The sequence below is a fragment of the Delphinapterus leucas genome, chromosome 11 (assembly GCF_059928025.1).
Source record: "Delphinapterus leucas isolate spDelLeu-1000000601 "Yukka" chromosome 11, BTC_Dleu_Yukka2, whole genome shotgun sequence".
Lineage (NCBI taxonomy): Eukaryota > Metazoa > Chordata > Mammalia > Artiodactyla > Monodontidae > Delphinapterus > Delphinapterus leucas.
Window position 1 is genome coordinate 65,273,547 of NC_143139.1, and position 13,399 is coordinate 65,286,945.

General features: G+C 37.5%; 1 protein-coding gene across 2 annotated transcripts in view; it reads right to left on the reverse strand.

Annotated features, from left to right (window-relative positions):
* PPFIA2 (PPFI scaffold protein A2) overlaps window positions 1-13,399 on the reverse strand; it is a 472,833-nt gene that overhangs the window by 104,231 nt on the left and 355,203 nt on the right. For both annotated transcript variants that reach the window (XM_089920005.1, XM_089920006.1), the window contains one exon: window positions 410-556. In XM_089920005.1, coding sequence (XP_089776131.1) covers window positions 410-556 — 147 coding nt within the window. The remainder of the gene's footprint in view (window positions 1-409; window positions 557-13,399) is intronic.

A 13,399-nucleotide genomic window follows, 5' to 3' on the forward strand; every position in this document is an offset into this window, starting at 1 on the left:
TGTGTGACCTTAGGAGAGGATTCATGTCTCTGAACCTTAGTTTCCTCAGTATAATAATTGTACTTACTTTACTCCTCAGTATAATAACTGTATAATAATTATTACACTTTACAGTATACTAATTATACTTACAGGTGGTGGTTGGATTTAAGTGAGGTAATACATGTAAACTGTTTAGCACAGTTTCTGGTTCATGTCTAGATACAAAGTAAATATTAGTCATTATTTTTATTATTATTAAGATAGATTTCTAGATTACACAGTGAAAATCACATCTGTTTAGTTAGCTTGGTTATAAATTTTAGAGAATGACTGATTACCAAAGAATACCATATTTTATTTACTCCATGTTTTGTGAGAATGGTGAGAACACACAGACCAGAACAAAACCAAGATAGAGATACTGAACCTGCCGTAGGATGGCCTCTTTATTTGCTAACTCATTTTCTAGTTTGTCATTCATGTCATGTATGGAGGTAGATTCTCTCTGAGCACTGAGGTAACGCTTCTCAAGGGTCGTGATTCTTTCTTCCATATCTTCCTTCTGTGCCATGGCCTACAATTAAAATAATTTTAAAAATCAGATTCTTAGTTTATATATTGTCTTATTATTTAAATTAAATAGTGAGCTATAAAAGAAACTATTGCTTTCTTGAGGTAAATATTCATTCCTTTCTTTTCATTAAGGGGATGCAAGATTTCACGTGAGTTTTCTCAACTTATTTGTCAGAATTCTTCTTCCATCTTGGGTTAGCAAAAAGCTTTCTCTATCTGAGAATGCAATGGAGTACATTTTAAAACTCCTTACTGTAGACTTGGTATTCTTAGAAAAGAAGTGGCAGAAAAATTAGTTCATTACACAGTAGAAATAAGTATAATTATGGGTAGAGTTGCAAACCATAAAATTGGTAAAATGGTGGCTATAGTTCCAAATTGCAAAGGGTTTTTCAAAGAAGGATAATAAATATCATCAGTATCCTTATTGTCATGTATAAGTAAGAATAGCTCAGTGGTTAAAAGAGAAGGCAAAAATGAAAAAAAAAAGTAAATTTGAATCACACTCACAAATGAATTGACAAATTTACTTTGGAACTTAACCATTTCCCTTGTTTAATTGGAATATGATATATTCCAATGAAAAAGAATTTATAGAACTCAATGAACACAAATCTCTAGGGGAAAATCAGTTATTGGTGCAAATGAAGCGATAATTTTAAATACTATATTATTAATATAATATTAACTATTATATTAAGCAATAATTTTAAACCATATAATTCATAGATAACATGGAAATGATTTTATCTTCCTAATAGCTTACATGGGAATTTATTAGTAGGTAGATAACCTACTTTTTTGAGATATTGGGAAAAATCAGCTGCAGAAGTGAGCATCTTGGGCCTGGTGTGGTTTTCTGATAATTTGGGAAGCTCTTTTGCATAAGGAGCCTGACATTGAGGAGATGGTGGTGTTTTCCATTTATTACCATCCAGGTTTCTTTGACCACTTGTTCCTAAGCAGTCTCTTTGTTACTCTCCTACAAGATCCAGAGTCAGTCCTGCCACATGCACAGAACAGATAAATTCCATTCTAATTTTCCAACAGAAATAGAAGCCCTTAAATGGACAGTCCTTCAGCTTCCTGATCTTCCCTAACCACCATCTGGAAATTTAAATACATCCACATAAATCCTTAACCTCTATCTTTTAGTTTAGAACAGGTGTTCCACCTTCCCTCGAAGTTCAGTCATTATCTGTATTCTGGGTTTTATGCCTTTTCTTTTCTTTTTTTTGCGGTACGCGGGCCTCTCACTGCTGTGGCCTCTCCCGTTGAGGAGCACAGGCTCCGGACGCGCAGGCTCAGCGGCCATGGCTCACGTGACCAGCCACTCCGCAGCATGTGGGATCTTCCCGGACCGGGGCACGAAGTCGTGTCCCCGGCACTGGCAGGCAGACTCTCAACCACTGCGCCACCAGGGAAACCCTATGCCTTTTCTGATTCAGGGATTTGGTCACTTTTTCTCCTGAATTTTCAAGGTGCTAGTAGAGGTAAATCCCATAACAATAGCAAGAAGAATGAAACAGGCTTATAAAAAATTTGGTACAGATCAGAGGTGGAGAGCAGAGGAAACAGAGATGATTCAAAGAAAATAAGAATGAGAATTCTTATTCTCATTCTTAAAAATAAGAATGATAAATTATCTGATAAATTATGGACCATTGTCCATAATCTGAATTGAAATTATGAAACCAAACTGTTGAAGTGGGTGGAAAGACTTACCATAGCTTTAAAAATAAGTAAGCAAATTTATTTACCAGGTAATTAATAAAATCCTAGAAAAACAGAAAGCCAAACAAAAGGAAATATTACCATTGAAAACGACTACTTGGATCATTTGTGGAATTATTTACATAGTCATAATAATGGTAACACCGAATGTGATTTTGAGATGATTATAGTGGAAGGATGGGTGTTAAGAGAAAGGAAGGGAAAGAAGAGAGTTAAAATCATCATATAATATAACAGCAAGACATAGGATAAGTTTAAGTAAGAGAAAATACCAGAAGTAATGGCTAAAAGGGTCGAAATTAAGAATTTCAGGGACTCTCCACACCTCCCCTTCCGGGAGCCTGTGCAGCCCGCCACTGCCAGGGTCCCGGGATCCAGGGACAACTTCCCCGGGAGAACGCACCGCACACATTAGGCTGGTGCAACGTCACGCTGGCCTCTGCCACCGCAGGCTCACCCCGCATACCCTCCCTCCCCCCAGCCTGAGTGAGCCAGAGCCCCCGAAGCAGCTGCTCCTTTAACCCCGTCCTGTCTGAGCGAAGACCAGACCCCTCAGGAGACCTACACGCAGAGGCGGGGCCAAATCCAAAGCTGAACCACGGGAGCTGTGCTAACAAAGAAGAGAAAGGGAAATTTCTCCCAGCAGCCTCAGGAGCAGCGGATTAAACTTCCACAATCAACTTGATGTACCCTGCATCTGTGGAATACCTGAATAGACAACAAATAATCCCAAATTGAGGAGGTGGACTTCGGGAGCAACTATATATATATATATATATATATATATATATATATATTTATATATATATATATATATTTTTTTTTTTTTTTTTTTTTCCCCTTCCCTTTTTCTTTTTGTGAGGGTGTATGTGTATGCTTCTGTGTGAGATTTTGCCTGTATAGCTTTGCTTTCACCATTTGTCCTGGGATTCTGTCTGTCCGTTCTTTTTTTTTTTTTTACTTTAAAAATTTTTTTCATAATAATTATTTTTTATTTTAATGACTTTATTTTATTTTATTCCCTTTCATCCTCCCTCCCTCCCTCCCTCCCTCCCTCCCTCCCTCTCTCTCTCTCTCTCTCTCTATCTCTCTCTCTCTTTCTTTCTTTCTATTTTTTTCTCCCTTTTATTCTGAGCCATGTGGATGAAAGGCTCTTGGTGCTCCAGCCAGGAGTCAGTGCTATGCCTCTGAGGTGGGAGAGCCAACTTCAGCACGCTGGTCACAAGAGACCTCCCAGCTCCACGTAATATCAAATGGCGAAAGTCTCCCAGAGATCTTCATCTCAACACCAAGACCCAGCTTCACTCAACGACCAGCAAGCTACAGTGCTGGACACCCTATGCCAAACAACTAGCAAGACAGGAACACAGCCCCATCCATTAGCAGAGATGCTGCCTAAAATCATAATAAGGCCACAGACACCCCCAAACACACCACCAGACATGGACTTGCCCACCAGAAAGACAAGATCCAGCCTCATCCACCAGAACACATGCACTAGTCCCCTCCACCAGGAAGCCTACACAAGACACTGAACCAACTTTAGCCACTGGGGACAGACACCAAAAGCAACGGGAACCACGAACCTGCAACCTGCAGAAAGGAGACCCCAAACACAGTAAGATAGGCAAAATGAGAAGACAGAGAAACACACAGCAGATGAAGGAGCAAGGTAAACACCCACCAGACCTAACAAATGAAGAGGAAATAGGCAGTCTACCTGAAAAAGAATTCAGAATAATGATAGTAAAGATGATCCAAAATCTTGGAAATAGAAGAGAGAAAATGCAAGAAACATTTAACAAGGACCTAGAAGAACTAAAGAGGAAACAAGCAATGATGAACAACACAATAAATGAAATTAAAAATTCTCTAGAAGGGATGAATAGCAGAATAACTGAGGCAGAAGAACGGATAAGTGACCTGGAAGATAAAATAGTGGAAATAACTGCTGCAGAGCAGAATAAAGAAATAGAATGAAAAGAACTGAGGACAGTCTCAGAGACCTCTGGGACAAATTAAACGCACCAATATTCAAATTATAGGGGTCCCAGAAGAAGAAGAGAAAAAGAAAGGGACTGAGAAAATATTTGAAGAGATTATAGTTGAAAACTTCCCTAATATGGGAAAGGAAATAGTTAATCAACTCCAGGAAGCAGAGAGAGTCCCATACAGGATAAATCCAAGGAGAAACACGCCAAGACACATATTAATCAAACTATCAAAAATTAAATGCAAAGAAAACATATTAAATCAGCAAGGGAAAAACAACAAATAACACACAAGGGAATTCCCATAAGGTTAACAGCTGATCTTTCAGCAGAAACTCTGCAAGCCAGAAGGGAGTGGCAGGACATATTTAAAGTGATGAAGGAGAAGAACCTACAGCCAAGATTACTCTACCCAGAAAGGATCTCATTCAGATTTGATGGAGAAATTAAAACCTTTACAGACAAGCAAAAGCTGAGAGAGTTCAGCATCACCAAACCAGCTTTACAACAAATGTTAAAGGAACTTCTCTATGCAAGAAACACAAGAGAAGGAAAAGACCTACAATAACAAACCCAAAACAATTAAGAAAATGAGAATAGGAATTTACATATTGATAATTACCTTAAATACAAATGGATTAAATGCTCCCACCAAAAGACACAGACTGGCTGAATGGATACAAAAACAAGACCCGTATATATGCTGTCTACAAGAGACCCACTTCAGACCTAGGAACACATACAGACTGAAAGTGAGGGGATGGAGAAAGGTATTCCATGCAAATGGAAATCAAAAGAAAGCTGGAGTAGCAATTCTCATATCAGACAAAATAGACTTTAAAATAGAGACTGTTACAAGAGACAAAGAAGGACACTACATAATGACCAAGGGATTGATCCAAGAAGATATAACAATTGTAAATATTTATGCACCCAACATAGGAGCACCTCAATACATAAGGCAAATACTAACAGTCATAAAAGGGGAAATCGACAGTAACACAGTCATAGTAGGGGAATTTAACACCCCACTTTCACCAATGGACAGATCGTCCAAAATGAAAATAAATAAGGAAACACAAGCTTTAAATGATACATTAAACAAGATGGACTTAATTGACATTTATAGGACATTCCATTCAAAAACAAGAGAATACACATTTTTCTCAAGTGCTCATGGAACATTATCCAGGATAGATAATATCTTGGGTCACAAATCAAGCCTTGGTAAATTTAAGAAAATTGAAATCGTATCAAGTATCTTTTCTGACCACAACGCTATGAGACTAGATATCAATTACAGGAAAAGATCTGTAAAAAATACAAACGCATGGAGGTGAAACAATACACTATTTAATAAGCAAGAGATCATTGAAGACATCAAAGAGGAAATCAAAAAATTCCTAGAAACAAAAGACAATGAAAACACGATGACCCAAAACCTATGGGATGCAGCAAAAGCAGTTCTAAGAGGGAAGTTTACAGCAATACAATCCTACCTTAAGAAACAGGAAACATCTCAAATGAACAACCTAACCTTGCACCTAAAGCAATTAGAGAAAGAAGAACAAAAAACCACCAAAGTTAGCAGAAGGAAAGAAATCATAAATATCAGATCAGAAATAAATGAAAAATAAATTAAGGAAACAATAGCAAAGATCAGTAAAACTAAAAGCTGGTTCTTTGAGAAGATAAACAAAATGGATAAACCATTAGCCAGACTCATCAAGAAAAAAAGGGAGAAGACTCAAATCAATAGAATTAGGGGCTTCCCTGGTGGCGCAGTGGTTGAGAGTCCATCTGCCGATGCAGGCGACACAGGTTCGTGCCCCAGTCTGGGAAGATCCCACATGCTGCGGAGCGGCTGGGTGTGTGAGCCATGGCTGCTGAGCCTGCGTGTCCGGAGCCTGTGCTCCGCAACGGGAGAGGCCACAACAGTGAGAGGCCCACGTACAGCAAAAAAAAAAAAATCAATAAAATTAAAAATGAAAAAGCAGAAGTAACAACTGACACTGCAGAAATACAAAGGATCATGAGAGATTACTACAAGCAACTATATGCCAATAAAATGGATAACCTGGAAGAAATGGACAAATTCTCAGAAATGCACAACCTGCCAAGACTGAACAAAGAAGAAACAGAAAATATGAACAGACCAATCACAAGCTCTGAAATTGAAACTGTGATTAAAAATCTTCCAACAAACAAAAGCCCAGGACCAGTTGGCTTCACAGGCGAATTCTATCAAACGTTTAGAGAAGAGCTAACACCTATCCTTCTCAAACTCTTCCAAAATATAGCAGAGAGAGGAACACTCCCAAACTCATTCTGAGGCCACAATCACCCTGATACCAAAACCAGACAAAGATGTCACAAAGAAAGAAAACTGCAGGCCAATATCACTGATGAATATAGATGCAAAAATCCTCAACAAAATACTAGCAAACAGAATCCAACAGCACATTAAAAGGATCATACAACATGATCAAGTGGGTTTTTTTCCAGGAATGCAAGGATTCTTCATTATACGCAAATTAATCAACGTGATTCACCATATTAACCAATTGAAGGAGAAAAACCATATGATCATCTCAATCGATGCAGAGAAAGCTTTTGACAAAATTCAACACCCATTTATGATAAAAAAAACCTGCAGAAAGTAGGCATAGAGGGAACTTTCCTCAACATAGTAAAGGCCATATGTGACAAACCCACAGCCAACATCGTCCTCAATGGTGAAAAACTGAAACCATTTCCACTAAGATCAGGAACAAGCCAAGGTTGCCCACTCTCACCACTCTTATTCAACATAGTTATTCAACAAAAAGAATAAAATATCTAGGAATAAACCTACCTAAGGAGACAAAAGACCTGTATGCAGAAAATTATAAGACACTGATGAAAAAAATTAAAGATGATACAAATAGATGGAGAGATATACCATGTTCTTGGATTGAAAAATCAACATTGTGAAAATGACTCTACTACCCAAAGCAATCTACAGATTCAATGCAATCCCTATCAAACTACCAGTGGCATTTTTCACAGAACTAGAACAAAAAATTTTGCAAGTTGTATGGAAACACAAAAGGCCCCGAATAGCCAAAGCAATCTTGAGAATGAAAAACGGAGCTAGAGGAATCAGGCTCCCTGACTTCAGACTATGCTACAAAGCTACAGTAATCAAGACAGTATGATACTGGCACAAAAACAGAAATATAGATCAACGGAACAGGATAGAAAGCCCAGAGATAAACCCACGCACAAATGGTCACCTTATCTTTGATAAAGGAGGCAAGAATATACAGTGGAGAAAAGACAGCCTCTTCAGTAAGTGGTGTTGGGAAAACTGGACAGGTACATGTAAAAGTATGAAATTACAACACTCCTTAACACCATACACAAAAATAAACTCAAAATGGATTAAAGACCTAAATGTAAGGCCAGACACTATAAAACTCTTAGAGGAAAACATAGGCAGAACACTCTATGACATAAATCACAGCAAGATCCTTTTTGACCCACCTCCTAGATAAATGGAAATAGACACAAAAATAAACAAATGTGACCTAATGAAACTTAAAAGCTTTTGCACAGCAAAGGAAACCATAAACAAGACCAAAAGACATCCATCAGAATGGGAGAAAATATTTGCAAATGAAGCAACTGACAAAGGATTACTCTCTGATATTTACAAGTAGCTCATGTAACTAAATAACAAAAAAACAAACAACCCAATCCAAAAATGGGCAGAAGACCTAAATAGACATTTCTCCAGAGAAGATATACAGATTGCTAACAATTACATGAAAGAATGCTCAACATCATTAATCATTAGCGAAATGCAAATCAAAACTACAATGAGATATCATCTCACACCAGTCAGAATGGCCATCATCAAAAAATCTAGAAACAATAAATGCTGGAGAGGGTGTGGAGAAAAGGGAACACTCTTGCACTGCTGGTGGGAATGTAAATTGATACAGCCACTATGGAGAACAGTATGGAGGTTCCTTAAAAAACTAAAAATAGAACTACCATACGACCCAGAAATCCCACTACTGGGCATATACCCTGAGAAAACCACAATTCAAAAAGAGTCATGTACCAAAATGTTCATTGCAACTCTATTTACAATAGCCAGGACATGGAAGCAACCTATGTGTCCATTATCAGATGAATGGATAAAGAAGATGTGGCACATATATGCAATGGAATATTACTCAGCCATAAAAAGAAACGAAATTGAGTTATTTGTAGTGAGGTGGTTGGACCTAGAGCCTGTCACACAGAGTGAAGTAAGTCAGAAAGAGAAAAACAAATACCGTATGCTAACACATATATATGGAATCTAAGAAAAAATAAAAAAGGTCATGAAGAATCTAGGGGTAAGATGGGAATAAAGACACAGACCTACTAGAGAATGGACTTGAGGATATGGGGAGGGGGAATGGTAAGCTGTGACAAAGCGAGAGAGTGACATGGACATATATACACTACCAAACGTAAAATAGATAGCTAGTGGGAAGCAGCCTCATAGCACAGGGAGATCAGCTTGGTGCTTTGTGACCACCTAGAGGGGTGGGATAGGGAGGGTGGGAGGGAGGGAGGGAGACGCAAGAGGGAAGATATATGGGAACATATGTATACATATAACTGATTCACTTTGTTATAAAGCAGAAACTAACACACCATTGTAAAGCAATTATACTCCAATAAAGATGTTAAAAAAAAAAAGAAATTTGGACACAGTGGGGGGGGAAAAAAAGAATTTCAGGGAAGTGAGATGGGAGGTAAGTGGTGGCTTTTTGTATATGTATGTGTTTTGTGCACATGTGTGTTTAGATTTGTACTCTCTTGATAGTATTTGACTTTGAAAATTATGTGTATATAAAAAAATTAAAATTAATTAAAAAGTCATATTCTATAAAGAAACTCATCATGTTTTCCTTAGTCTCCCTGCCTCCCCCTACCTAGTATTACTTGACTAGGGAATGACACCATGCTGCACAGAAATTTAGGATCATCCTTGAAAACTCCTCTACCCTAACTCCCACTTAATAGCCTAATCTGTCATCTTGCCATTAGTCTTTTTTCCTGCTTACTTATTCCCAGCCTGCTGACCAACTTGCTTCTTGACAATACCTTTGTATGTTCCCCTCCATCTTCAATGCAAAATCTGAGCTACAAAGCCTTGCAAACACATAGCTTAATGTCCTGACACTTTCTTTATGTACAATATCTCTATGTACTGAGAGGAATAGTGAAAAATTCATGTTCACTTAGGACTTGGGAACGTGATATCCTTTGTAAATAAGGTTTTACAGATGTAATCAAGTTAAGATGAGATCATACAGGATAGGGTGGGCCTTAAATCCAGTGACTGGTGTTCTTATAGGGAAAGGAAGATTTGGGGACGAAGATATACAGAGAAAAGTGCAATGTGAAAAAGGAGACAGAGATTGTCTTTATACTGCCACCAGCCAAGAACACCAAGGATTGCTAGCAACCACCAGAAGCTAGAGACGCAATGAAGTTCAGAGGGAATACTGTATGGTTCTGTTGATACCTTGATTTTGGACTTAAAGTCTCCAGAACTATGAGAGAATAAATTACTGTTGTTTTAAGCCATCCCTTTTATTGTAATTTGTTATGGCAGCCCTAGGAAACTAACACACTCTGCAACATTTCTATCTGGAATGAGATTTTGTTGCCTTTTTGACTACCTTAGTCTTGCTGAACTTCAAGACCAAACTAAAGACTACTTGGTTAATTATGTTAATATTAATGTTCAAATGTATGCAACAATTAATCCATCAATTTGGCAAAAATTATCCAAACTAATTTTTTTCAACATTATATATGCATCCCTAGATTTTAGCCATCCAAACAAAAGCTACTATTTAAAAAGCTTTTGCTTAAGATTTTGACTTTTTCTGTTTCCTATATTTTTTAGTCCAATGAGGGTAGAGTTTTCAATCTTAGACTATTCCTTCAAAGTGCTGCTTACAATTATTAATTCTGTATTGTTAATTTCATTTTCACACAGAACTCTAGGAATGTTATGTCAATTTTGTAGCCCAAGAAAAAATTCTAAATTTAGCCTACATATATAAACATCTTACAAAATTATAATAGCCATAAATTCAGTTAAAGGCATACACGTGTTTCTTCAGAACATGAGCACGAAGTAGTACATACTTGCTTTAAATTCTAGTTTTTGATACTTATTAACCCTGTTATGGGTAAACACTGCTTAGCTTTTCTAAACTTCATGTGCTTTCTTTTTTCTTATATTTTTTTTTTTTCGGTTTTTGGTTGGGATGTTAATACATGACATTGTTGTGATATATTTTAAGTGCTTTGCATGACGTCTTATGTACAATATACACTCAGTAAATTCTAGCTTCTTTTTTATTATTATTCTTTTTTATTACCATGTACAATACACACTAAATAAATAATAGCTTTTTATTATTATTTATGTATTATCTTTTTCTTACTATTATGCCTATAATTAGCTGATCTGACAATGGCGTATATTACATATAGGAGTCATTGGATGTGACTTTGGTATTTCATTTTTAATTCAGTGATTCATATGGGAGATTCAATTTATAACTGCAGGCTGTGTTGCCAAGAATAAATTTTGAATTTACATGTTGGAGCAGTATCTTTTTGCTGTGTGTTACTTGGAAATTTTAAAAAAGAAAGCTTTTTCTAGTTCCTGAAAACTGCTGCCTAAAAAAAGTTGAAAAACTGCACAAAGGATTAATTTTCTCTTAACTTGAAGTTTATGTTAAAACTGGATTTTATTATATCAAATAAATATAATTCTATAGTAACTTAGAGCTAGTAAAGTGAAAAATATAACTCCATGTTTCAGATAATAGAAAAGACAAAATTGATATGTATTCACTCATATAATCACATAGTGAACATTCAAAGAGCTCTTAATAAGAAGTTGGAGTGATAAGCTGTATTCACAAAACAAAATATAACTGAAATACTTCACAGAAAATTCTCTTTGAATATCAATATATTTAATGAGATATTAGTATCCAAATACCCGATTAGTAGCCTTCTTGATTAGAGTGGAACAAATATCGTATATTAACGCATATATGTGGAATCTAGAAAAATGTTACAGACGAACCTATTTGCAGGGCAGGAATAGAGATGCAGACGTGGAGAACAGACGTGTGGACATGGGGCAGGAGGAAAGGGGGGTCGGATGAATTGGGAGATTGGGATTGATATATATACACTACCATGTGTAAAACAGACAGCTGGTGGGAACCTGCCATATAGCACAGGGAGCTCAGCTCGGTGCCCTGTGGTTACCTAGAGGGATGGGATGGTGGGGAGGTCCAAGAGGGAGGGGAATATATGTATACATATAGCTGATTCACTTCGTCGTATAGCAGAAACTAACACACCATTGTAAAGCAACTATACCCCAATTTAAAAAAAAAAAAAAAAAGAGTGGAGAGGTAAACTAAACCTCCATATGAGACTGACTATATTTTCTAGTCTGGGTACTATGCCAAGCTTTAACCCTTACTCCAAGAAGTGACAGTCAATTTAAGGAGCGCTTAAGATAAAACTTCAAACAAAAGTAAACTTTGTAAATATACAAGACATTAAACAGATGTAATCATCACCCTGGCTTAAAAAGAAAAAAAAGAAAAGTAAACTTTGAATAGATTTATTTCTTGACAAAGAATAATTGCAAAAATATATTCTGAAACCATGAATGAAATATATTTACACAATTTGTTTCAGATATATTAGACTATGCACATGCACAGCAAAATGCATTTCAGTTTTTAATTATGTGGTCAGTTTTTTCCTATTCTCTATTTTTTTCCTAATTAATTCAACAAATAGTTATTGCTTATATCATATATAAATCATACTGGGTTAGCAGTGCTATAGGGGTAGCAAGGAGAATCACCTTGTTTGTCTTTTCTACTTAAAATCATGCAATCTGGTAGACTTTGTTGTGACCACAGCTCAAGAATACATAAACGCGAAGTCCGGAGTTTTCAGTGTTATGTGATACCATTTTAAAGTATGTGATTTTCACATTTTCTTGCTTATTGAAAAGATCAAAAGATTGATTATTTAGGAAGCAGTTATAGTGCAGCTGCATTTTTTATGATAGTTGCTATCACTGAGTAAATGATTGCATCTTGTTGATTTGGGAAGCTGCTCATAGTGGAAGAAGCACAGATTTTGAAGCTGGGGTAGTCCTCTATTCTTCCTGGTGCTGGGGGGTGGGGAAGGTAGTGTGTTGGGGAGAAGAGTGGTTAGGCCTTGGACAAGTTACTTTACATCACCTGAGAAAAATGGGACAATTACAGGTACCTTCCCTAAAGGACAGAAGGAATTAAAGAAATTAAATATAAACCAGGCTCCCATGGCTTGCATCCTGAATCTTATGGGAAATACTTTATTTGGTCTTCACAGTGTGCTTAATACACACACACACACACACACACACACACACACACGTGATGCATCTAGAAAGGCAGAGTATAGGCTCCTTGTTCAGGTCTCATTAACCCTATCACTTCCTACTTTTACACCTGGCACTTCACACATTTATATTGTTTACTGGTTTTGAAGACATTTGTGTTTGCAAGCCCCCTCAAAGGTGAGTGATGAGAAATACTCCTTTCTTGTGAAACTCTTCTAAGATATAACTACCCAGAACTTATAGAGCTGATAAGAATAGTTATATTGTAAAAGAGGGGCCTGGTGAGGGCCTGGTGAGGGGCTTCCCTGGTGGCCTGGTGAGGGGCTTCCCTGGTGGCACAGTGGTTAAGAATCCGCCTGCCAATGCAGGGGACACAGGTTCCATCCCTGGTCCGGGAAGGTCGCACATGCTGTGGAGCAACTAAGCTCGTACACCACAACTACTGAGCCTGTGCTCTAAAGCCCACGAGCCACAACTACTGAGGCTCGCATGCCACAACTACTGAAGCCCGCGTGCCTAGAGCCCGTGCTCCACAATGAGAGAAGCCACCGTAATGAGAAGCCCACGCACCACAACGAAGAGTAGCCCCTGCTCACCGCAACTAGAGAAAGCCCGCACACAGCAATGAAGACCCAAC